A 27141-nucleotide genomic window follows, 5' to 3' on the forward strand; every position below is an offset into this window, starting at 1 on the left:
ATCATCTTGACAGTCATGGTCCTCTTGGAGAACAAAGGACGAACACAACAGCAACCTGTATCCTTAGTGCCTAACACAGTACCTGGCACATTTTATGACTTCATCATTGATGAGAACTCTCATTGTGGAAATTCCATCCATTGATGTAAATTAGTAACTCATCTGTAAATTAAAGACGTAGAGAGTTGCCTGGGCCACTCTGAAATTATGATTAGCCCATGGTTGTACAACTAATTTGTGTCAGAAGCAACATTTAAACTAAAGTCCTAGTCATTCCAAATTTGGTCTCCTAAATGTCATACTCCTCTTTCAATTTGTACATGATTTGTATTGAGGATTTGTTGAGTTAATATTTTGTTTTGTTTTTAAAGACTATGAAGACTATGGGGATTATTGGAGGGGAAATTATGAAATTGAAGGATCAAGTGAATATGACTATAGTCGTTCTCAACTGATTGAAGATGTGGAAAAAATCTTTCTCCAGGTAACAAATAGTTCAAGGATGTCACTTAATTCATACCTGCCCTACCAATTGGGACCACATGTAGAGACTGATGGATGATTAATTAGAACAGAGAAATAATATTCAGTGGAATTCTTTTCCTTTCCATCCTTCCCAGTTCTTTCTAGGTGTCCTCAATTCATAAACTTATAGAATTTTATCACTGGGAGAGTCTGAAGTTATCATGTCTAATCCTCTCAGGTTGTTAACTTCTGCAGGTGAGGAAAAGGTATAGAAGTGCCCACTATTACTCACTGTTCCCTATTTGTATACTGCTCTCAAACAGTGAGTGAAAAGTGGGAATAGGAAAGTTACTAGAACAGTCCTTTAGCCTTTTCTCCCAGTGGTATTTCCTTCCCACCTCCAACCCTTATTTATTTTCTTCTTCATTTATTTTTGTTTTTGCCCTGAAGAAGGCTTCAGGGAAGTTCCTATGGACAATTTGCAACAGTTTCCTCTCCTTACACTCTGATTCCTGGACTTTCCCTCCAAACTTCCCCCTCTAGGCAGCTCACGTTGTCTTCTCCAATACCCTCTTCGATGAGAAAATGGAGCCCCAGAAGTGTTCATTGACTTGCTGAAGGTTTACCTAGCTCAGACTGGGTTGTCAAAAATAAAATCTGGCAATATCCTCAAAATGATGTATTCCTTCAGAAGAGTTCTGGGTATGAATTCATAAATCTAAACCTGGGCTGGAATGAATTGCCATAAAAAAGGAATAGAAGATATATTTTTGGTTTCTCCTGATTTCTCAGAGTGGGAGAAAAATTTTTCTTATATACTAGTAGTGTACAACAAAACTCCAGCTTCTGGACTCGGACATGAGAGGATAGGATGAACTGCTGTTTACTTGGTGTCCTTCATATTTTGTTGATTTTTTTTTCAGATAAAACCACTGTATGAACATCTACATGCCTATGTGAGGAGAAGGATGATGGCCACCTATGGCCCTCTAATAAGTGAAACTGGGGGTCTTCCTGCTCATTTGCTTGGTAATAAAAGGCAATCTACCATCTTTTTATTATTTATTTCTATCAGTCATGTGGTGTTTATTGCTTTTGGGCACAGGGACAAACAGAGGGAGTTGCATTTCCCAAGCCTCTAACATCTATACACAATTGAACCAGAATCTAGTTAGTAGGCATAATTAATTAGGAAGCCATTCCCCCAGAGCAGTGTCCCTGTTTCCCAGGATCTCATCTAACCCCTTTTCTCCCAAATTAAACTCCTCTTCCCATTTAATTTGTCTTTAAAAGTTGATTTGAGAGCTCTTATTCTGCAGGTTTGTCCCCAAATTAAATTTTATAAAGCTTGCCTCAGGCACATCACAAAGTTATAGATCTGAGATAAAAACCTTTGATGAATTTCGTGACTCAAATGGATTTTGTAGAAGGAAACCATAATTCAAAATGCATCCCCCAGGAAATGCCCCTTTCTCAGAGGAGGTCTATAGTTCTGTCCTGTATCTGGAACCCTGTGGTCAAAGTTTCTCATCAATCAGCCAGTCTGCAAACATTTATTAAGCCAGTATGGCATGCCAGGTATTGTGTAAGGGACTAAAGATACCAAAATGAAACAGACTCATCCCTGAGAACCTTACATTCAGTGGAGGTAGGCAACCTAGAGATTTTTCCCGCTTCTTTTAGTGCCCATTCCCTTACATAGTAAACTTAAAAAAAAACCAACCCACTCTGTTGCATTGCAAAAGAGAAAGTTTACTATATTGGAGGAGAAAGTTTTATTGAATGAATAAAAACACAAAACCTAAAAGTCTTGATTGGGCAGCCTCTGGTTCAGATTCCAAATGTCTCTGTGTCCTTTTAAAGAAGTCTCAGGTATGAGGATTCCTCTGGTTGAGGAATGGCAGAAGGCCATCAATTTACAGTTTGGGCTTCAGGCATTGTTCTCTGCTGCCCTCTTCTGTTAGTTCACCGAACTCTAGTTGTTCAGTCATTTTTCAGTTGCTTCCAAAGCATGATAACATCATCTGGAATTTTCTTGTCAGAGATACTGGCACAATCTGCCATTTTCTTCTCCAGCTCATTTTATAGATGAGGAAGATGAGGCAAATAGGGTTAAGTGACTTGTCCAGGGTCACACACAGCTAGTAAACTGTCTAAGGGAAGATTTGAATTCAAGAAGATGAGTCCAACCAATTGCATGCCTGGCACTCTTTCCATTGTGCCACCTAGCTGCCACTTATTGAATTCTGTAAGTGGTTAAAGTGAGATTACCAGCAAGATGTGCTGTCTTGCTTTCAGTACATCTGCAAGGTGAGAGAACCTCCACCTCTCCCTCCCCCAAAAAATAACCCTAAGAGCTTTGTCTTCTTGCAAGCAAAGAATAGATCAGAATTTTCGAAAGTTCTAGTTGTCTGGCTGGAGTTACATTCTGATTGAGAACTATCCTCTAATTAAACTTATTCCCTGTACATACAATATACAATAATACAATATTATCCATCATAGTCTCCTATGAATGTTAGTTTCATGAGAATACACATGAAACTTGATTTCAGGGGGAGTTACCAGAATTCTGTGACTTCCAACGTGAAGGATGGGTGACCCCTCCTTAAGGGAATATTTTGTATTTATCTAGAAACTACTTGTTCTGCCTCATTTTAAACATTTGGGTGGGAATTATTCAGCATGTCTTAGGGTATCAATATTCTCTGCTAGTTAGTAGCCCTGTCCTGAGTAGGGAATGTGGTTCACCATCAGTTCCTAAGGCATGAACAGTAGACCACTACTGTTCCATGTGAGCTCCAAGGGGAGATAAGGCTATGTCCCGGAATTCACTGCATACTATACTATAGACCTCCTTCCTGTCACCAGTTTCAGGTATGGGAGAAATTGAGGGATGCAGTGTGCATAGGTGGACAGACTGAGAAGAGCAGGAGCATTTCCTTGCTAGGTAATCCTGTACTCTGCTTAGAGGGAACTGATCCTTCCCTCTTGAAGTTTACAGTTTAATCTAGATAAGCATAATAATGCATTATGGAATAGCAAAAATAGCTTTGGATGTAGAGTCAGGATACATGGGTTCAGATTCTGACTCTTACTAACATTGTAACAATGGACACTCCACTTCACCTTATAAGCATCTTTTCATATCTAAAATGGTGATGGTAATAACTACACTGGTATTTAAGCACAGTGTAGTGCAGTTGTTTTAAACTCAGGGATACCTGTGGGCCACATATTGACTCAATAAACTATGAATTAACATTATCTATGTTGTATTATATTTTTATTTATTTTGTTAAATACTTTCTAATTACATTTTAATCTGGTTTTTACTACCCACTACTCAGGGAGTTTTGCAAGGTATAAAAGTTGGCTTCAAAACCAGAAAGATCTGAGTTCAAAATACTGAACAGTGAATAAATCCATTTATCCAAGCAAATAGCAAACAAAAATTGGGAGTTACTCAGACTAGAATATTATTATATTCTAAAATACACATAACTAATGAATGTCCCTTCTGGGAGTGAGATGATTCAATCAACTGAGAGACCCCAATCTCACCCAAGAGAGACATCTCTAGGGAGACATGCTAGAAATCAGGGACATGTTTAGGCACTGTCTGTCCCTATACACCAACAAAAGAGTCTCTTTTTTCCTACTAAAGAGAGTCTATCTGAAGCCATGTATATCTCTCTTGAAGAAGTAATGAAAAATGCCTCTTATCTTCAAAACTCTCTTGCCAACCCTGTCCCTCATGAAGGCAAAGGAGTATCCTGTCAGCATTCTCTCTACCAATAAGGAGAATCTAATGCAAAATTCTCCAAATTTGGGTTCTATATTTATTATCATTAGTAATCATCAGCCAATGATTTCAGCACATCAATCTGCCATTTCATAGACCTGAGTACTCCCTCTTCTGATGCTGGTCACATCTCTGTGACAAAGGAGGTGGCCATTCAAATTTGCTTTGGCTTAAAAAATCATTACCTCGAAATCAATCTCTTCATGAGCCTTTCAGGATTTAGCTGAACTGGACAACAGACATACAGCACATCACTGGGTTATATACAATAGTCTATTATGTGCAAAAAAAAGCACTGTGCATAGAAAGTTAAAAAAAATGATATAGTCCTCCTCAAGAGGACTTTATTTAATGAGGACTGTTGGACCAAAGGATGATGGAATATAAAAGAGTAGAAGCTTTGAATAGAAACTCTTTCTCCCCACAGCATAAACTGCATTGAGCTAGGATGGATCTAATTGTTTATTGGAAGCCTCTGAACAGATTCGTTCCATTATTTCCATATAATTTTGATGTTTTTAAACTTTGTTTCACCTGCTTTGATATATTTATGGAGTAGTATAAGAAAATACAAGGAAAGGGAGAACAAAGGGTAATTACGATGGGGGGGGGGGGCACTGCAGGTGGCAGTGAGTAGGCAAGTAGGAAAGCAGATTTTTTAAAAGTCCTAATGAGGCCTGGAGTGTCGCAAACCCTCTTACTTCAAGCACTACTTAGAAACTGTGACTATTTTTCTATTGTCTTTCTTACGTACTTTGCTGGGTATTTCTTTATTTCAGGTGACATGTGGGGCAGATTTTGGACAAATCTATATTCACTGACAGTACCCTTTTCAGAAAAACCAAACATTGATGTGACTGAGGCCATGAAGGACCAGGTAACTTGAACACAATTTTGTAAATTTGAGTTTTACCTTCATCTTATTTTCTTTATGCTCTCCTGCCTGTCCTGTTCTAGTCAATGATATGCAAAACTGTGTAAAGATGTATAGAGATTTCTAGACCAATTTAAAGATTTTTCTGATGTGGCATTTTTCCTTTGGAAAATTAGATAGTATTGATATTTGGGCTCTCAGAATTATTGGGCTCGAGGTCCGCTTCATGACATTCAATTTCAGATTTTCCCATATTTTCCAAAGAAGGAGATCACTTTGATTGATATTTTAACATCAGCATTACAAGATGGTTAGTAATTGTCTAACAATCATTAGTAGGAGGCATACAAGAATACCGCCACTTGGACAGCTTTAGATACTTATTAACATTTAGTTTATATGAAATTGAACCCAGGAAATTTGTCCTGGGAGTGAATAGCTCCCTACCTCTGGTGAGTTTTGATTTCATTCATCTTGGGTTGATTATATAGCAAGCAACAATGGCCAAGGTGATGTGGGACCATTCAAAGGGAAGATCAGACCAGAAGTCCTTTGAGATATTATCATCTTTTGGTCCTATCATTATTCAAGAATAGTGCCTAGATTTATAATTTTATTCATATTGGGAAATCCCAGATAAAAGGAATCTTGCTATATTAATGGAAGTCAGTACTTCTTTCTGCATCTTCTGTGTAGTCTCTGAGGGTTGCCAGGAGCACTGAGAGCTTAATGATTTGACCAAGGTCATACTGCCAAAGTGTGTCAGAGGCAGGGCTTAATCTTTGTGTCTCTAAGGAAAGATCTCTGTCTAATTTATCTTAGCAGAATCTTCACCCAGAGAGAGGACAAATGGGAAAATAAAAATAAAAACATGAGAATGAAACTTTTCTCTGTGATTTACTCTTGGGTGTTTTTTTCAGATCAATCCAGTTGGATCTTAGAGTTAGATGATCACTTTTAGGCAAAGCCTGTTCCTGTGATGTCAGATCCATAGGCAGAATCATCAAAGTTGGAAGAGTCCAACTATTGTTTCTCCCTAGCACAGCCCATTCCCTTCCCAAAATTCTAAAGTCTAGGTTATCTCACATTCCACTGTGTTGTATCCGGCTTCCCATCAGGCTGTGAGATCTGGCAGAGCCCTTAGTACCATCATATCCCCCTTTTAAACTACAAACGCTTTACAAACCTTCCCTAAACATTCTCTGCATACTAACTTGGTGTTATTAAACTTTTCAGAATTGGAACGCACTAAGGATATTTGAGGAAGCTGAGAAATTCTTTATATCTATTGGCCTCTATAACATGACGGAGGGTTTCTGGCAAAACTCAATGCTCACAGAGCCTGGTGATGGCAGAAAAGTGGTTTGCCATCCTACAGCCTGGGATTTAGGAAAAGGGGATTTCAGGTATTGATATCATGTTTTTCAGACATTTTAGTTGGGAGAGTGAATCTATTGACCTGGTGGTCTGGAGACTGGTGGAAAGATGCAGCATTGTTTGGAGGCAGAGGAAGTAAATGTGTATGGGATCAGTGTCTATTTTGTGGGTCTGACAGTACTTTTGTAGGCCTCCCAACCTTGAAAGGCTGTTGTCAGGCTTCTTTAAAAAAATGGCATTCATGAAGCCCAAGGTCCAAGCAACTGCATTGTGATAAACAGTGTAACTCATTCTAATTTGCATTTATAAATTTTGTTTTCAAATCACCTTTATTTACAGACCTATCCCCCATTCTCTTGATCAGAGAGTTATCCTTTGTAACAGATAATTTATTTATTTATTTATTTTTTTTGGAGCCTCTTAAAGATGTTTTTATTTGAAGAAACATGTTGTCTCTTGCCAAGCACAAACAGAATTCAAATCCCAGAAGATTCAAGTCGAGTGTGAAACACAAAACACAAATTTGTGAGTTTTTGCACTGGGCCAAATGGATTTGCTTTTCTCCAATTAAGAAGATGTTTTTTCTCCTGGCAGTCTGCTTTCTTTGGTCATTTTCTTTCAGATGGAAAAAAGGGCCCCATTTGTCTTTGCAGATTAATTCTAGTTACTGAAAGAGTGGTAGGTCTTCACTCAGAGCAAGAGTCTTCCTCTGACAGTATAACTTTGTGAGGTGACAGCTGCCCATTATTCTCATTTCAGAAGAAAAAAAAGCCCGACTGAACATTCTCCAATATTTTCTGCATGCTATCTGATGTTTTACTTTTTGGTTTCATATGGTGCCTAGAACATAGTAGGGATTATATAAAGGCTTATTCCTGTCTCCTTCTAGACTCCATTCCCAGCATTCTATCCATTGTGCCACCTTATTGCCTGGATCAGGGAACCATAAATGATGAGGTTTTGGGGTGAAGGGGACCCCAAAATACCGACAGTCCGGGTCGTGCTCGAATGAATTCGACTCAAGCCTTCTGAAAGCCAAAGAAACAAAGTTTATTAAGGATTCGCCTAATTGGGTTGCCTCTTAAGAAGCCTAAGCATTTGTAACGCTTGTATTCACAAGCAGGCCAGATAGAATCCCAGCTAGACAGTCTGAGCTGGATTGAATCTGAGCCTGTAACAGATAATTTAAAAAAAAAAGAGAAAAAAAAGTCTTCTAGAACTAATTGAAACATTAGCTGAGTATGTGTTTGGTGTTCCACACTGAAGTCCAACATTTCTTCAGTGAAGGGAGGGTTTTTTTCAATCTCTTCTTTGATTCTAAGCTTTGTCATTATATTTTGACAGGGTTTGCTTTCCTTCTTTCTTAATCTTTCTTCCTTTCCTTCTTTCTTTCTTTTTCGGTTTTCATTGTCATAGTCATGTAAATTGTTTTCCTGATTCTGCTTACTTAACTTTGTGTTATTTCATTTAAAAACTCCCCATACTTTTTTTGCATTCATATTCATGACATTTTATGACATAGTAATATTGCATTATATTCATGTACCACCATTTGTTGGACCCATTCCCAGTTGATGGGCACCTGCTCAGTTTCTATTTCTTTGCTACCACAAAAAGTGCTGCTATAAATATTTTGGCATACATAGGAACTTTCTAATTTTGAAGTTGTTGGAGTATGTGGCTAACAGTAAGATCTCTGAATGAGGTGGCATGAACATTGTGTGACTAACTTTAATTGATTTTATTCTTCACTAAAATGCAGGATTAAAATGTGCACAAAAGTGACAATGGATGACTTTCTGACTGCCCATCATGAGATGGGTCACATCCAGTATGACATGGCGTATGCTTCCCAACCTTTTCTACTAAGAAGTGGGGCCAATGAAGGGTTCCATGAGGCAGTTGGAGAAATCATGTCCCTCTCGGCAGCCACACCTACACACTTACAAGCCCTTGGTCTCCTACCACCAACTTTTCAGGAGGATCGTGGTAAATCTTCACATTGTTTCTTTTTTTTTCCTCTAGTGGTGGAGAGGTACCCTGTATCCAAGACAAACATAATATAACATCTATAACCATTGATCTGCTAGAGTTCAAAAGAAAGAGGTTGTAAAATGTGGCTAATGACAGTTTTCTTGGAAAAGACTTTTATTGCTTTTAAAATGTCTTCCTTTCCTTTCTTGTTATTGTCACCCCTGTCTCCGTATAACAAAAGAAATAATGGAATCCTAGCATCTTAAGGCTGCAAGGGATCTATGAGATTATCTAGTCAAAGAATATTGTGTCTGGAAGGTAACCTTGGAGGTCATCTCATCCAACTCCTCATTTTATAGATGGGGAAACTTAGACTTTGAGAGATATTATAATTTTCCCATGAACATACAGTTAGTTAGTAGTATAGCCCAGAATAAATTATTTTTAAAACTTATGTAACCAGATTTTGAGGATACTGCCCTGCAGACAGGAGGGGGCTTCTTGAACCTAATTGTATGGACTTCTAGAACTGTAGTTCTGATAGAGAGGATAAATTTCCTGTCTTGGAGGGGAAGGACAGTGGCAGCTCAAGAAGAAGAGGGGTTAATGAAAGAAGTTTGATTTCAGTTTCATTGAAAGAATGAGCACAAGGGAAGCAATGAAATGTTGAATTGGAGAATTGGAGGGGGAGAGAGAGAGAGCGAGAGAGAGAGAAAGACAGAGAGAGAGAGAGAGAGAGAGAGAGAGAGAGAGAGATATTGTGTGTTATTGATTCCCTTTTTTGGATCTTTAAGGAGGTACGGCTTAAAGGTTCTGACAAATGATTGGGGCAATAGGGAAAGGCTTCTCTCCGTACTCATCTGTATGATCCTTATGAGTTTCAATTTTTTTAAATAACATTTTTTCCCAAATTACATGTTAAAACATTTTTAACATTTGTTTTTCTTTTTAAGTTATTAGTTCTAAATTCTATCCCTCCCTTCCCTCCCCCCTTCCTGAAATGGTAAGCAATTTGATATATTTTATACATGTGCAATCATGTAAAACATTTCCATATTAATCACTTTGTACTCAAACAAAATTTTTTTTTAAATGAGCAAAGTGAAAAATAGCATGCTCCAGTCTCTATTCAGTTTTGATTTTTTTTAAATTAATAATGCTTATAAACCTTTTAATAGCAGAGAAGACTAAGTAATTGGGATATGGGTCCTCCATTTTATTTTCTCCTTCACTGAAACCATGAATTGATAATAGCTTTGGCAATGTAGTGAGGAGAAAAGTTCTTGGTAGCCAAGTGCTCTTTTGTATTGTTTTCTCACCTGACATGCTAAGTATAGTGAGAATAGAGATGACAGAGTAGGTTTGTAAGGTAAGCAGGGAAAGGTGTGATATAGGAAGTGTGACTGTGTCCACATTTCAAAAGCAGGATCCAGAGGAGGGAAGGAGAGAACTTTTCTTCTTTTCATTTTTGCCTTCCACTTGAAAGCTACAAACCTTGTCAGACAGCACAATCTACTGGGGCACTTAGATATTCACTGAAAATTAGAGTGAGAAGGAAAGTTAAAGACGATGAAGTTCAGACCTTTTCATGTTACAAATGAGAGATTCAGTGAATTTATCTTATGGGATACATAACAATTTAATGGAAGAATCAAGACAAGCAGGATTTTTTAAACTTAATTCTGTTCAACAGAAATTTATTAATTTATTAAATTCTTATGTGCTTCATTCTTGCTTGCCTCTTTCACAACCCCAATTCCTCCATTAGACTAAAACTCCTTGAGGGCAGCAGCTACATTACATACTTGCATTTTTATCCTCAGCATTTATCACAGTGCCGGTCACCTAATAACCATTTGATAAATATTGATGTGTCTATCCACCCATCCATCCATCTATCTGTCTGTCTATTTGTCTGTTTGTCTCCCTTTCCATTTATCTACCTTTCTAGATACCTGTCTAAATATTGTGTGCAAAATAATCTGCTAGAGGTTCTGGGGAGATAAAATTATTAATAGGACTCAGACTATTTTCTTAAGAAACCTATAGACTAATTAGGGCCTAGCCCATAATAGAGGCTTTTATTAAGCCTCTTCATAAGGGGAAAGGATACATATACAGATAACTGTGATACATTAGAAGAATGCAAGATAAAATACTGCATAAAGTTATGAGGGGAAATTATAGTTTTGTTTTGCATTTCCCCAATAAACCATCCAAGGTTAGTTAAGAACCTTTCATTACTCTTAATGAAACATGCTAAACATATATAAAACTCTTATTCCTAAATCAGGCTCTCACAACTTCTTCCAATTTAGTTTAAGGGTCCTTCTTTGAATAACTATTAAAAGTATGTGTCCTGTGTCATCTCCAGTCATCCTGATGAATATCAGGCCACTGGACCCAGATGGCTCAGGAGGAGAAAGTGATGCTGGTGACCTCGCAAAGCCCTCCCTCACTCAAATCAAAGTCAACTGCAAGTCATGTCATCATCTTAACGTCATGGTCCTCTTTGAGAATGAAGGACAAACACAACAATTAAAAATATGCTATATCAGACAAATTTAGTTTCTTTTTCCCTCCTACAACTTTTTCCTTTCCTAAAATTTTTCCTCTTTCTCTTAGGCTTTAGCTATTAAAGGAACAAACTCTAGTTTTATTAATGAGTGCTGTGTTAAGGAGGTCAGCATCATGCACTTGGGGGTGGTGGGTGGAAAATGGATTGTTTTCCTTTGATGCCATATACTATCATACAATATATCCCTAACTTGGGCCAGCCATCCTACTTAGCCTCTGTTTGCTTTAGTCTCCTCAACTGTAAAATGTGGATAATAATAGCACCTACCTCCCAGAATTGTTGTGAGAATTAAATGAGATAATATTTGGAAAGTTCACAAGGGGTACCTGGGAAGGAAGTTATAGCTTGATCAGCACAACTCTATCATGGGGACTGCAAAAAAATAAACAAAAATACCCCCCAAAACATTCTGAGCCCTCCTCTTGGTGGTGGACCAATAGTGACATCTTCATATGAACTATGTCAGTAGAAAAAGGACTATGAGAGTAGTCATACTCAAACTAATTTTAATACCATTTCATTGATGATATTCCAAGACCTGACCATTCATTACTCAACCAACCCTAGACACAATGATTTGTTTTAATCCTAGCTGACATATAAATAGTTCTTCTCTGGTTACAAAGTATTTTCATGTATCTGATCTCATTTGATCCTCAGAGCAGCTCTGTGAGGTGTTACGATTTTTTTCTAGATAATTTGGAAGCAAGAAGTAGCATGACTCAGTAATAAACAGAATGGTGTACTAGTAATAATAATATTAGCTAACATTTTTATAGTGTTTTAAGGTTTGTAAGTGTTTTTCATGCATTATGAAATAATGAGAAAAGCACCAGATTTGGAATCAGAGGAATCTTGGCTCTGATTTACTGTCTGTGCAATATACTGGATCTCTCTGACTACAGTTTCCTCAACTGTAAAATAAAGGGATTGGACTTGATGGTATCTAAATCTCCTGTCAGGTATAAATCCTACAATGTGCAGTTAGTGAGGGAGAAAAGATGATTTGGGATTCAAGCAAAGACCTTCATAATCCATGACATTATTTTTCCCTATGTAACATTGCCCCCCCCCTTTTTTTTACTATTAAGATTTTCCATTCCTGAAGATAAGGACATTATGGATTTTGATACATTTCACTAAAATAGGGAGAGAGCATTGTCTAGTAACTAAATTATTCATCTGGGAGCCAGAAGGCACTACTCTTCATGATACTGGGCAAGCCATGTGACAATGTGTGTATAGGGATAATATTTGCAGGGTTATTTTAAGATGAAAGCATTTTGGACCTGTTAACAGAAAGAAACTTAGTAGATATGAAGGTCAGTTCTTGAGTGTTCAGGAACTGATTGCTTAGGTAGGCTAAGATCCTGTCTTTTTCTTTCTTATCTTTTGTTTCTGCCCTGAGTCTCCGTTTCCTTATCCATAAAAGCAGGTGGTTCAAATGATCTCTAAGAGCCCTATTAGGTCTACCATGCTATGACTAGGACTTTTTTACTATTTTATTGCTAGAGGTAGCTAGCTGGCTCAGTGGATAAAGAGCTGTACCTTGGAGTCAAGAAAGGCCTGAATCCAAATCTAACCTTAAACACTTAGTAGCTTTGTGACCCTGAGAAAGTCATTTAAATAACATCTGCCTCCCAGGGTTGTGAAGATCAAAGGAGATAATATTTGGAAAGGGCTTATTGCAGTGCCTGGCACATGCTAGGCACTTAAATGCTTCATTCTTTCCTTTCTGGTACCTCCATCAAAGGATTTTAAAAAGGTCAGGGAAAGTAGGTGACAGTTCAGGCTAATGTTCACTTTGTTGTTGCTCAGTTGTTTAGTTGTGTCAGATTCTTTGTGACCCTATGGATCATAGCAAACCAGGTCCTTCTATCCTTCACTGTCTCCCCTGTCCAAGTTCATGTTCTTTACTTCCATGACACTATCTGACTCATCCTCTTTTCCTTTCGTCTTCAATCTTACCCAATATCAGGGTCTTTTCCCAGTGAAACCTGTCTTCTCAATATGTGGTCAAACTATTTAAGCTTCAGCTTCAGTATTTGAACTTCTAGTGAAGAGCCTGAATTAATCTCTTTAAGTATTGACTAATTTGACCTCCTTGCTGTCCAATGGGGACTCTTAAAGGTCTTCTCCATCACCACAATTCAAAAACATTCATTAGTTCTAGTGAAAAATGGGGTAGGGGAGAAGGTAGAAACTAATTACAAAAATAAAATTAATTATTTAATAAAACTGGGCCTAACTACCATATCAGAGATAATGAAGAATTGATTGTATAATTTTGCCTATGGCTTATTATCATCTAATAGAAAGAAAAGTATGTGTTAAAGAGTAATTAGTATTTGAGGTAGAAGCGACATTCTTTAGTTCAAAGCATCAGTTGAGCAGCCTTATCTTAATGTCTACTCTTTTGCCATTTTTCAGAGACAGAAATAAATTTCCTGTTCAAGCAAGCCCTCACCATTGTTGGAACAATGCCCTTTACTTACATGCTGGAGAAGTGGAGATGGTTGGTCTTCAAGGGTGAAATTCCCAAAGAGGAATGGATGAAAAAGTGGTGGGAGATGAAGTAAGTTAGCAAGTAGTTTCTGAGCCTTTGCTATAGGGCCAGGCATCGTGTTAGGGCAGGAGTGGGGAAATCCACAGCCCTCTAGGTCCTCAAATGGAGCCCTTTGACTGAATCCAAACTTAAATGTAAAGTTCCCTGCCCCTGTGTTAGGGGCTTATGTAGGGAAATTAAAGAAAAATAGTTTACCATCTAGTTGGAGAGTTAAAGTTTTGGTACTTTGGTGAATCCATGGATACAGATCAAAAGCCGTAGTTGGCCTTATTCAGCGTCATTGTTTCTTGTCTATGTTTCCCCATAAATCTAACATGGAAGCTCTATCCAACACTGTGAGAAATCTTTCTTATGTTATTTTTATATCCCCTTGGCATCAGTAAGCCACTTTTACTGACCATTTGTTAGCTCATTCTTGAGGTAAGACACATGCACATAAAAAAGTTAATAATACAAGGCAGTATGTAAATGCTCAATAGATGATACAGGAATATAAGGAGAGAGAGAGAGAGAGAGAGAGAGAGAGAGAGAGAGAGAGAGAGAGAGAGAGAGAGAGAGAGAGATTATTGTAGGCTGTGAGTCCAAAAAAGCTTCAGAGTAGTGGTTGGCCTTGAGCTGGGTCATAGAGGATTTAGACAAGCAGAGAGGAGAAGAGAGGAAACAGGAAGGGTAGAAATCATGGGGCAGCATGAACTAAAGAATGGGAACATAGACAAAGAGTTTTGCAATACTAAGAAACATGACCTGAAAGTGACACATAAATAGAGTGCTGGGCCTGGAGTGTGGAAGACCTGAGTTCAGATCTGGACTCAGATACCTACTAGTTGTGCAAGTCACTTAACCTTGCTTGCCTCAGTTTCCTCATCTGTAAAATAAGCTGGAGAAGGAAATGATAAATCACTTCAGTATTTTTGCCAAGAAAACCCCAAAATGACTGAACAAGAAGAAGAAATCTGTAGCATTTGGCACCAGGAGCCAGTTAGGAATTGGTTCCATTCTTTTTTTAAATGTGAAGCTTATCTCTGATTAAATCAGCTTTTGTTTGTGACAGGAGGATCCTGTCTCTATAATCTGCCTCTAGTTTTTAGTCCAATCTCATTGAGACTATGTAGTCTGACCTTACAACACGAGCTGAAAAGTGAAAAATCAATTTACACGAATCGAGATTGACTTAATGGATTCTTTTCCCTGGACTCATAGAATTGATGATGTGATTTGGTGTCAGAGAGATGAGCTAGGGCAAGACGCCTGACCTTTTTTCATTTATGAGATTCTTGTGAACAATTTGTCTCTTAAATTTTTATTTGATTGAGTCTGTATTAAGTTGCCAGCGCTGAGAGGAAGGCAAGGTTTGGAGGCAAAGGATATGAATTCAAATCCCATCTATGCCTCATATCACCTTTGGGCACATTGTTCCCCTCCCTATGCCTCATTTTCCTTATCTGTTAAAAAGAAAAAAGGTAGAACTAAATGACCTCAAAGGAATCTTCAAGATATAAATCTATGAACCCTTTTATAAGACTATGATTATTCCTTTTCAAGAGCTTATAATTTCTTTTGAGAGACAATAGACAAACAGCTGAACAATACACGTTATTAACAGCTACGGAATATTCCGCTAGTCCTGTCTCAAAATTGTCAAACATTGTAACTGATAATGTAGTCTGTAATATTAGAAAAAAAGATTTTAGAATGCCAGTTTCAGTTTTCTAGCTGTCCTTAGCACCTTTCACTATGTTTCCCAGCAGAAGAATAAAAGTTTTCGGTCTAATTGGTATGAAAACATATACATAATTTTAACATAGGATGAAATATTTTGTTTTTCTGCTATTTCTTTTCCTCTGTGGATACACCAAATAAAAGTCTCATGCATTTGATAAGGGATTCTGAAACTGGCAGAAGAATAAAAAACGTTATAAAAGTCAATAAAACTGTCAAATTAATTTTAATAGTTACATTTTAATGAAGGAAAAATCTATTGATGCGGTGTTGAATGTGCTCAGACAGCCTTATTTATCTAAATAAGAATGGTAATGTAATCTAACAGAGTCATTGATTGTGACTTTGTTCTGTTTGGCCTAAGGTGAGAAATTAGTCAGGGGTCACAGTGAAAAAGCTAACAATTCTGAGCAAGGCTTATTTCTCAGTCTTGTTTATCTGATGTTTATCTGTTTATATGATTCTGTAAAGACAAGGAGTGTGCAACAATCTTCTTGAAATGCTGAATAATCATCTGTAAAATGATTTAATTTTGGTCTTGCCCAATGTTGTGTAACAAATGATTGTCTCTATTAATTAGAAAAATGGTCTCAATAATTGCTCAATAAACACCACAATCAAATATTCACTTTGTGGCCATATTTTGACAATGAAAAACATAGTCCAGTTGAATACTTTGTTTGTTCAGATATTATAAACAGTTGATGCTCAGTCTATTTTTAAACCATTAAATATCATCCTTGGCATTTTTAAGTTAACTGATTACCAATTATTCCTTTTCTCAATCGTATTCTCCTTGACATCTCTCCAGCCTTTGACACTGTTGATCACTTTCTCCTTGGTACTCTCTTCTCTTTAGGTTGTCAGGATACTCTTGTCTCCTGGTTTTCCTCCTACCTATTTAACCACTCCTTCTCAGGCTCCTTTGCTACATCCTGATCCAGCTCAGAGCCTCTAAGCATAGGTGTTCCTCAAGGTTCTATCTTGGACCCGCTTCTCCTCTCCTTCTATGCTATTTCACTTGGTGATCTCATCATTGCTGTGTCTATGCTGATGATTCTCAAACCTCCCAATCCCACCCTAATCTTGCCTCTGACCTCCACTCTTACATGTTCAGTTGCCTTTCAGACATCTCAAACTGGATGTCCAATAGATCTTTTGAACTCAACATGTCCAAAACAGAACTCATTACCTTTCCTCCTAAACTTTTCCCTCCTCCTTGCTTCTCTATCGCCATAGAGGGCAATGCCATCTTCCTAGTCCCCCAGGCTAGTGCCAGCCTGTTGTAGACTACTCACTGTCTTACCATCCCTCCACCCCCATCCAAACCGTTGCCAGGGTGTGTCAATTTGACTTCTGCAAACTAACTTGGATTTTTTTTTTAGTGTTCTGTAGACTCATTTTGCCTTCATGGAGGGCAGCCTTGTACAAAATACAGTAATGGATAAGAATTCACAAGAAGTAGGGTTCCAGTTGAAGTCTTTGAATTTGCTGTGAGCTGAGTAATCACTGCTGTAAAACAAAACTAATCCTTCATTTTTTTAGCTTTTCAAGAGATTAAAACAATTCATCTTGCTGATGCTCAAACACATGCTGGAGTCTAATCCATGAGCCGCATTCATTCAAGTTAACTCTTGCCCTTCACATATTACACCCCACTCTCCAGTTGGTAGTAAAAATGAATGAGGCTCTTCAAACTCCATGTCCCAATTTATTTATAGCAATTACAGAGATGAAAGTTAACTGTTAAGTCATTTCAGTCATGTTTGACTCTTTGTAACCCCATTTGGAGTTTTCTTGGCAAAGATACTGAAGTGGTTTGCCATTTCCTTCTCCAGCTCATTTTACAGATAAGGAAACTGAGGCAAACAGTGTTAAGTGACTTGTCCAGGGTCACACAGCTAGTAAGTGAGACCAGATTTGAACTTAAGAAGATAAGTCTCTTGACTCCTGGCCTGGCGTTCTCTCTACTGCCTCACCTGAGTGCCCAGAGAGAGATGAGAAGCTTACAAATTTTATTTTTCATTTTGAGGAAAAGTAGCCCACAACACTTTTAATCTATTTTTTTTTTAAAGATTGAGTTTTCCTGGTTCTCTCAGAATTCCTGATAAGTCTGATCCCACTACTGCTTGGCAGGGGAGATTTAGCTGGCTCTCTTTCCAAACTGGGCTGGTTTACCCTCATGGACATCTTGGAGGCTCATTGTATAGATTCCAGACTTACAGGACACTGAATTGTCACAGTTCACTGAAGCTCAGAACTCTTGGGCTCAAGAAATCTACCAGTCTCAGCCTTCCTAGGATACTAGAATAATAGACATGTACCAACAACTGCTTTTGGGCAGCCTTGGTCAGTTAGATGGTATAGTGGATGGAGTGCTGGGCCTGAAGTCAGAAAGACCATAGTTCAAATATGGTTTCAAATACTTCAGTGCTGTGTGACCCTGACCAAATTACTTAACCCTTGTTTGTCTCAGTTTCCTCACCTGTAAAATGAGCTGAAGAAAACTCCAGTATCTTTGCCAAGAAAACCCCAAATGGGGTCACAAAGACTTGGATGTTGACTGAATAAGAGAACCACTATTTTCAGCTTTTTTTTTCTATTTTCAGCGACAGTGTAAAAATGTATGTAGGGAATGATAATTCAAATTCTGCCACTTTGCAACTGAGGCAAAAATTCAGTTTACTGGGGGAGTAAGATAACAGCTTATTTATGAGGACTATGGATAAAAAGGATTCAGGAGAAGTTTGGGAAAGCACTAGCTTTTTCTTGGGTCATTCCTCAGCCTGAGGCCTCCTCTTTAAAATGGTTTTAGAGCCAACAACTCTTCTCAGTATCTCCTTTCTCTATCACTGTTTACTCCTCCCTTTGTTCCTTGCTTTCTTTTAAATCCAAAAATCCAAAATATCTTTCTAGTTGGATATTGATATATATTCTTCCTTTTATACAAATTGTTTAGGGCAAAACCCAGTCCCTGAACAGATTGGCTTTGATTAATTCAAGGAGGTATATAGGTCTTGTTCATTCCCACTTCTGATTTATTAATTCAATCAAAAATATTGTCCACTTGTCGAGGCACCAGAACCAAATGGAGTGGTTTCAGCCCCACCCTTGATAAATTTGAATCCCAGCATAATTTTGATATGATACAAAAGAGGAGTTGGAAAGAATTTCTTCATTTTATTCACTCTTAAACTCAGTTACTCCTGACACTGAACTAAGGAGCTGGAAAAAATGATTTCATTTTACTCACTCCAGAACTCCAGGGGTGAGGGATGGAGAGAGGGAGGATGCAGGTAGGTGGCACAGTGGATTGAGCACTGGGCCTGGAGTCAGAAAGACTCATCTTCCTCAGTTCAAATCTGGCCTCAGACCTAGCTATGTGACCCTGGGTATCCCTGTTTGCCTCAGTTTCCTTATGTGGAGAAGGAAATGGCAACTCCAGTATCTTTGCCAAGAAAACCCCAAATGGGGAGTCAGATACAATTCAAATAACTAAAAAATAACAAACTCAGTGACTTCTGACACTAACCTGCATTTTCAACAAAAAAAAATTTGTAAAATTGTGATTGCAGTAGGAAAACTTCTTTAGCTTAGACATTAGCAGGAATGATATGAGAATCACTGACAATAAATTTAGTATCACTGGATAAGTGGGAAGCTTAAGTTGATTGCTTCAGGGTTATGTCAGATGTACTCCTAAAGGTAACATTGTAAACAGCAACAGAGATTGGCTTGATTGGATTCTGTCTTTCGTCTTCTGGAAGTTTGACAAATCTATTTTCGGTCTTACAAGTAACATGCTGTTCATGTGAAAGTCTTTTCAAAATTAGCATGTGTGAAAAAGCAGACTAAGAAGATTGATATCCCACCAGTGCCTTGACTTACTCATGATTTGGCCTATTGAACACAAATTTGGCTTTATCAATAATTTATAATGATGTGAACAAGGAATTTAATCCCAGAACACCTAGTGAGTGTCTCATTTTCTAGAACAGGAAGGTAAAAAACTTGAATCTGTTTTGGTCATTTTGGTCGATTAGTTCATTATCTAGTTGAAGATAAATATCAAAATTTAATTGAATCTTTGTACATGTCTGGTACAAAGTACCAGCTACTGCAGCAAAAACTTGTTGTAAGTTTTATTTTTTAAATTTGAGTTTTTAAAGTAAATTTTAGCTGTTAAATTAAAAAAAATGAAGTTTTAGCTAGACGAATAAAAAGAGCACTCTTTCTGAGAGAATGACTTGAGACACTGAGAAGGGACTTGCCCAGGTGGCGCACACAGTATGTGTCAGAAGGTCTTGAACTTTTGTTCTCCTGACTTAAGGCCAACTTTCTACCCACGATATCCTGCTGCTTCTCTTTGATCCCTTATGGTCCACAAACTATGACCCCTAGAACCAAATCCAGCCTGCCTCCTGTTTTTGTGTGACCTAAGAGATAAGAATGATTTTTATATTTTTAAATAAAGTTTTATTGGATTTAAAAACGTAAAAACCATTCTTAGCTTGCAAGCAGTACAAAATTGATTTAACCCATGAGTATAGTTTCCTGAGCTCTGTTTCATGCCAACATCAACTTCACTGGCTTACAAGGCCTTATTCATTGTCCCAAATTGCTATTTATTTTGATGTATAAACTTATATTATTATATCTTATTATTACATTATTCCTTCTTTTTTCCTCCCAAGGCGTGAGATAGTTGGTGTGGTGGAGCCCGTGCCCCATGATGAAACATACTGTGACCCTGCTTCTCTGTTTCATGTTGCAAATGATTATTCCTTCATCAGGTAGTGTCTTCATCCTCATTGTTTAGTATGTGATACTTCTGTAAACAACTGACTTCAGTATGGTGGACCTCCTTTGGCAGTTGGGGGCAGCGTCTTCTCAGAATGTTTTTAAATGCATTGAAGTAGAAGAAACCCCTAATCTAGTTTAACTCCCCTCATTTTAGAGAGTAGAAAAGTGAGCCTTTGGGGGAAGTGATTTGTCTAGGACTGTACCACTAATTGAGGGCAAATGAAGAATTATAATCCATAACTCCTGATCAAGTCATATATTATAGAAACTGTCTCAAAGTAGTAGAAGGTCTGTTGGCAAGAAGGTCTTTTGGTGCTTCTGGGGATGATTGTTTACAACAGCAGGAAACACAATGAGGATTTTCTAGGAGATATGGTTTGGAAAGGGCACCCTTTGCTAGGATCTATGAGAATTTGAGTCAGTCAATTTATTAAGTAGGTACTACATGACAGGCGCGTTCTAAGTGTTCGAGATACAAGGAAAGGAAAAAGACAGTCCTTGCTCTCAAGGTGCTCACAGTAAAATGGGGGAGACAACACTCAAACAACTGTACAAACAAGCTTACACAGGATAAACTGAAGAACAGAGGAAAGGCTCAAGAAGTGAAGGAGATAGAAGGTGGGATTTTAGCTGTCTCTTGGGGGAAGATGAAGAGGAAGAGTATCCCAGGCAGTCCGTGGAAATACCTTGGTCAGGAGATGGAGTATCACGTGAGGAACAGCAAGGAGACCAGGGTATGTGGTTCAAGGAGGATGTAAGGTATAATTTAAGTTTCCACGTCCAGCTGTGATTGTCCTCAAGGAATTAACATTGAGATTGTTGTTTGTTTCTTGTACAGATATTATACAAGGACCATTTATCAATTCCAGTTCCATGAAGCACTTTGTAGAATTGCTCAGCTCTCAGCTCCTCTTCATAAGTGTGACATCACCAATTCCTCTGCAGCTGGGGCAAAGTTGCTGTAAGAACTCATACATAGCCTCTTTTCCATTCCTCCACTGTTTGGTACAGCTCACTTTCATGTCCCACTTTTCATTTGATTGCCTTTATGAGAAAAGAAAGGAAAAAGAACCCTATCTCAGGGTTCTTTCTCCAATTACTTCGTGTTGTGGATGTTCAATTTTTAATGAGGTAGGAGGGAACATCAGATGGCTGGATCTCACTGGGAGAAGACACTCTTTGTCTATCACGGCTACAGGACTACCTCTGACTACTGTGTAGAGGGAAGACAGAGAGACATGGGTAGATGTGGATAGGAGAAAACCCCAAATCAAAGTATCTTGTTTATTAAACTGCCAGTAACAAAGTTACTTGAGGAAGGAAACTTAACTTGGATTGTTCATTGTGGCAGATCTAGAATTTCCCCAATGGCTCTGAACACCTTTCTTTTCATGTACAGTGATATGCTGAAGCTGGGAAAAGCACAACCTTGGACATTAGCATTAGAAAGTATTGTAGGAAGTAAGATGATGAATGCAACACCATTGCTAGAATACTTTGATCCCTTATTAACGTGGCTGAAAGAAGAAAACAAGAATGCATATGTGGGTTGGAATACTGCCTGGACTCCTTGTAAGTATCAGATAATCAGTTCAGGGCTTAAACTCTTCAGTCTTTTACTGTCTCCTGTCAGTCATTCCACATGCATAGTATAATACTTCCACAGAGTAAGGGCTAAATAAACATTTGGGGAATGAATGGACGAATATTGCATTATCTCTGATGGTGTGCATACTCTCTTCTACACTGCGTACACAGTAGGTGCTCGTTAAACATTTACTGATTGAGTTCTTATCTGTAAAATGATAGGACTTCATTAAGTGATTTCTAAGGTCTTTTCCACTTCAAAGGTTCTGTGATTCTTTGATTGATCTAATCATTGATGTTGCATTAAATATATTGTAAGATTCAGAGTTTAAAGTTGAGGGAAGGAAAAGGAGGGAAGCCATAATTGTTCCCCTAATCCTAACTGTTGCCCTCACTCATCTATCACTTTATATACTAAGGAAAGAGGGATAGAGAAAATAAGAGAAGGGAAAATTGAAAGAAGAAGAAAAAAGAATAGAAAGTGGAAGAAAGCATGGGAAGGCCATTCTGGAAAGTGGACAATGTTAAAGGCAGGAGAGGGAGAATTAAAGTTGCCAAAAGAAAAATCTGATAACTCTCCTTGCTCTGATTGCCTTCCTTTCTCCTTCTCCATTTCATGTCCCAGCACTGGGAAAAAATGAAAGTATAACTAGACCTGGTAGCATTCATACGTATGAATCTTGCCATTTCTTTTAAATCAGATAATGAATACAGCATCAAAGTGAGGATAAGTCTGAAATCAGCACTTGGAGATGATGCAGTAAGTAACTTGGATAGCTCTTTCATTATTTTTCTTATTATATATTTTAAAAGAGGGTGTGATAAGATAGCACTAGTCTAGTGAGAAGAGTAGAAACCATATTCCTTTCCTAATAACTTCATCCTGTGGACTTTTTTCTTTTGGTATTTAATTTTCTCTGATGATGCTTTTTTGGATAGGTATACTGGCACAGTGATAGAGTGCTGGCACCTGGAATCAAATCTTTCTCCTGAGTTCAAATCCAGCCTCAGATACTTACTAGCTGGGTAAACGCTGGGCAAGTCACTTAACCCTGTTTGCCTTAGTTTCCTTATCCGTAAAAGGAGCTAGAGAAGGTGACAGCAAAGCATTCCAGTATCTTTGCCACAGAAAAACCAAATAGGGTCACAGAGAGTTTGACATGAGTGAAAACAACTAAACGGTAACTGGAAAAGACCCTGGACTTAGAATTGGAGGACATGATTTTAAGTCTCAGCTCTGCCATAGCTTGTGTAATGTTGAACATGCCACTTAAGCTCTTAGAGCCTCAGTTTCCTTATCTGCTGAATGGGGGGAGGGAAATAATATTCTCCTCACCTGTCTCATAAAGTTGTTAAGATCAAATGCTATACATGCAAAGACCTTTCTAAAACATTAAGTAGTGTAACATTAACACGTATGAGCTGTCATTGTAATTATTGTTGTTATTATTTGCTACAATCTTTTGAAGTTTTGTCTGTGCTGAAGAATGAAATGAGAACCCAAAAATGTTACTATTCATCCCAGAGAAAGATGCTGCTGACCCACCCTTAAGGTGACTTGTATGCTGCTTCAATCATTTTGCTAGGAAAGGGAATAGATTTTCTCAGTCAGTCAGCCACCTTTACAATGACATATATGTTTGAGCTAATTCTTCCAGGTAAGGAAGCAAGAAATATGTCAGGTTAGTTTCATTTTTGAATCTTTCTAGCATTAGAGTCACTATTTGTTATGGCACATTTTATAAGGATCAACATTTTGTTCAGTTTTTTCTTATTCTTCATGACCCAATTTGGGATTTTCTTGGCAAAGATAGTGGAGTGCTTTGTCATTTCCTCCTCCAGCTCATTTTGCAGATGAAGAAACTGAGGCAAACAAGGTTAAATGATTTGCCCAGGATCACACAGCTAGTAAGGATCTGAGGCCAGATTTGAACTCAGACTTTATCCATTGCCCCACTTACCTGACTAAGGCTCAACTAGAAATGAAAATACAAATATAGGTACATGGAAGAAATTAGAATCTAGCTCTAAGAATCCAATAAAGAATGGTTAAAATATAGACATATTTGGGGGTTGATCAAAAAAGGGATCCAGGACTCTGCAAGTTGACTCAAGAGCCCAGGATTTGGAGTCAGAGAACCTAAGTTGGAATAAGAGCTTTATTCCTTATTCCTTATGTGACTTTCAGCAAGTCACTTCACCTGTATAGAAATCATGTTTTTCTTCTATAAAATAAAGGGAATTGGTTCTTGAAAACTTTCTGGAGGTATTAGTAAAAACAAACCAAGCTATGTGATTCTCTCCATGTATCTATGCCAAAAAAAAATCAGTGCAATTAAGCGAGTCTTTAAAAATCAGGCGAACTACATGTTTGGACTAGTGTAGACAAGTAATTGACTAAATGTCTCCCTTTTCACCCTTTTATGTGAGTGTTATATAGACTGGTGGGGCCACCACCAGTCACCTTGGCTCATGTTTTACTACTGGACTCTGATGACTCTGCAGGACAGAGTGAAACTGATGACTTTGTGCAGCTCTGCCTCACTTAAATCCAGTTCCCACCCAAGCCTAGACATCATCCTCATGTTATCACTTGGTCCATTTTGAGATGAATGTGTAAACTAGTGGTATTGAACTCACATAGAAATAGGAGCCAAAAAACCATATTTAAGGATCTCAGTGGACTTCATATTGACTTAAAAATACCACAGATGTTTACGTCTGTGTGTACACACACACACACACACACTCATATATGTTTATATATATGTATGTATATACATATTAATTTTTTTATTTTGTTAAATATTTCCCAGTCACATTTTAATCTGGTTTGGGCTACACTAGGGCCCTGGAGTGGCATGTTGGATACCTTTAGTGTAGACCCAATCTTAAATAAATGAGATCAATAGAATTAGATAGCTGTTTCTCCCCAAATTAAGAGAAGACTTCATAGAAAGACTAGTAGTCACATAAGTTTGTTTGTGTTATGCTAATAATTCAAGAATATGATTGCCTTAAAGAGTTGGAATGTGAAGAGAATTTCTTTTGCAACCTGGAACTGCAATTTTTCCTTCCTCTGATACCCTTGGATTTTCTGTTGAAGTGTTTTCACTTCAGTTTTCTTATCTGCTAAATGGGGGAGGGAAATAATATTCTGTGAATAGGAAGTCAAGAGACCACTAAGTGGTACAGGCCTGGCGCCTGGTGTCAGGAAGACTCATTTTCCTGAGTTCAAATCTGACCTCAGACACTTGCTAGCTGTGTCTCCTTTGGCAGGTCACTTGACCTCTTTGCCTCAGTTTCCTGAACTGTAAAATGGGGATAATAGCAGCTCTTACCTTCCAGAGTTGTTGTGAGGATCAGAGGAGATAATATTTGTAAAAGCTCCTAGCACAGTGTCTGGCACATAGTAGGTGCAATATAAATGCTAGCCATTACTATTATTAGCTAAAATTGCTCAATCAATCAATAAGCGTTTATTATTCACTCTCTACATACACACACTCATTCATGGTAGAAATTAAATATTTGAAAACAGTGCAAAGAAATGTGGGTGGGTAAGGAGGCTTCTTGTATATTTTGACAACAGTCATAATGTCAAACCTAAGAAGTGTTAAACTTAGAACAGGAGGCAGCCCTGGTACAATGGATTTGGAGTTAGAGGAATCAAGTTTCAATCTTGACTCTGTCACTATTTAACTTTGAGTAAGTTTGGTCCTCAGTTTCTTCCATTGTAAAATGAGAGGCGTGGACTAATCCTAAATATCTGATCCTATAATCCTTCTTAAGAGCTTTAGGTCTCAGGAAGCAGACGCCTGTCAGTTGTCTGGAAGAGAGAGATTCACAATTATTCATTTTTCCTATTTTTTTGTTCAAGACAAAAATCTATTGAAGAAATTAAGTTGAAATAGATATAAAAAATGGCTTTGTGAAGCATCTCCTATTGTTGTTGAACTCTTTTATTTCTATGAGAAGTGGGAAGCATGGCAAAATTGGAAAGATCCAACATACCATTCAGGTTATAGTCATCAACAAGGCTAGTGAATGAAAAAATCAAAAGGTATATACAGGGCATCCCAAAAGTCTTAATGTAGTTTTAAACTATTTAAATCATTAATATTTAAAACTGCACTAAGAATTTTGGGATACTCTATGTTAAAAATAATTATAGAATATATGTCAGAGTCAGGACTAGACTGGGAAAAGTGATCCATGAAATTCATACCCTGAAGAGCAAGGACATAGGTAGTTATTTTCCTGTACTTGTAGACTAAAGCAATTAGTAAACTTGAGAAACCTCAGATTTGGAACAGATAGTTACTGATTATCAGTATAAACTTAACCCTTGGTAAGTAATCAGTTACACAGCAAGCATTTATAAGTTGCTGACTATGTACCAGGCACTGTTCTGGGCCCTAGGAATGCTACAACAAAAATCTTTACCCTCAAATTACTTACACTTTATCTTTTTTTCCCTCCACAGTATGAATGGAATGAAAATGAAATGTATTTGTTCCAGGCATCAATTGCTTTTGCCATGAGACAGTATTTTTTAAATAAAAAAAATCAGACCATCCTTTTTAGGTGAGTGAATGTGTTGAGTTCCCAACTCAACTCCATAGGATTCTTTTTAGTTTTGTTGGGGATAGGGTTTTGGGGAAGGCAGATATTCAGTTTAACCTGAAGGTCTAATTCCATTCCAGTAAATTGTGAGGGACCTGTTCAATATATTTGTTGCTACAGAGTCATAGTGTTTGGGTGAATCAGATATTGCTTGATGTAAGAAGACTGTCAGGGTTGGAAATATGTTTATGGCAGTAGTATTTTCTGTCTTGTTTTGCCTGGTCCTATGAAGAGGCATTACCAGCCCCCCTTTTCTGTTTCCCTTAACTTTCTCCATACCAACTTCATTCAGGCTATTTAGACATTCCCTTCATGGTATGGGATCATTCCTCTTAACATTTTGTCTCTTTTTCTCAGGAGCTCTTGTAAGTGCATCATATGATATTAACATTCTTCTTGGGTTATTTCTTGTTACCTGAGCAATGAGAATCCTTGCCCATTGGCTAGTTGAGTGGTACGGGTGGCCTAGAGAATGTTGTCCTGGTTATAAGAGCCCACCAGGGAACCAAGATGAGAAAAGCATGCAAAAAATATAGTTTTCAGTCTGGCAAATTGGATGATGGCAATCATTTCCTGTTTTCTCCTAGAGGCAAATTCCTTCTGGGGCCTCCATTTTTGGCCAGTCAATCTTCATTCCTTTCCTGGCTCTACTTTTGCCTTTTTAGACATGGATACGTTGCTCATCACGGTGAAACTTTCCCTGTGGTCAAATCAGTTTCTTCCCTCTCTTCCCTTGGAGATTCTCTGGAGACTTCTATTTTCTTTTG

At 37.9% G+C, this 27141-nt stretch overlaps 1 protein-coding gene across 6 annotated transcripts in view; it reads left to right on the top strand.

Annotated features, from left to right (window-relative positions):
• Window positions 1–27141, top strand: part of ACE2 (angiotensin converting enzyme 2) — an 87505-nt gene that overhangs the window by 48331 nt on the left and 12033 nt on the right. For all 6 annotated transcript variants that reach the window (XM_072614302.1, XM_072614300.1, XM_072614304.1 and 3 more), the window contains 11 exons: window positions 372–484; window positions 1389–1494; window positions 5050–5147; window positions 6381–6550; window positions 8284–8510; window positions 13504–13648; window positions 20053–20151; window positions 21000–21122; window positions 21561–21733; window positions 22450–22508; window positions 26235–26335. In XM_072614302.1, the coding sequence (XP_072470403.1) occupies window positions 372–484; window positions 1389–1494; window positions 5050–5147; window positions 6381–6550; window positions 8284–8510; window positions 13504–13648; window positions 20053–20151; window positions 21000–21122; window positions 21561–21733; window positions 22450–22508; window positions 26235–26335 (1414 nt within the window). The remainder of the gene's footprint in view (window positions 1–371; window positions 485–1388; window positions 1495–5049; window positions 5148–6380; window positions 6551–8283; window positions 8511–13503; window positions 13649–20052; window positions 20152–20999; window positions 21123–21560; window positions 21734–22449; window positions 22509–26234; window positions 26336–27141) is intronic.

The sequence above is a fragment of the Notamacropus eugenii genome, chromosome 5 (assembly GCF_028372415.1).
Source record: "Notamacropus eugenii isolate mMacEug1 chromosome 5, mMacEug1.pri_v2, whole genome shotgun sequence".
Lineage (NCBI taxonomy): Eukaryota > Metazoa > Chordata > Mammalia > Diprotodontia > Macropodidae > Notamacropus > Notamacropus eugenii.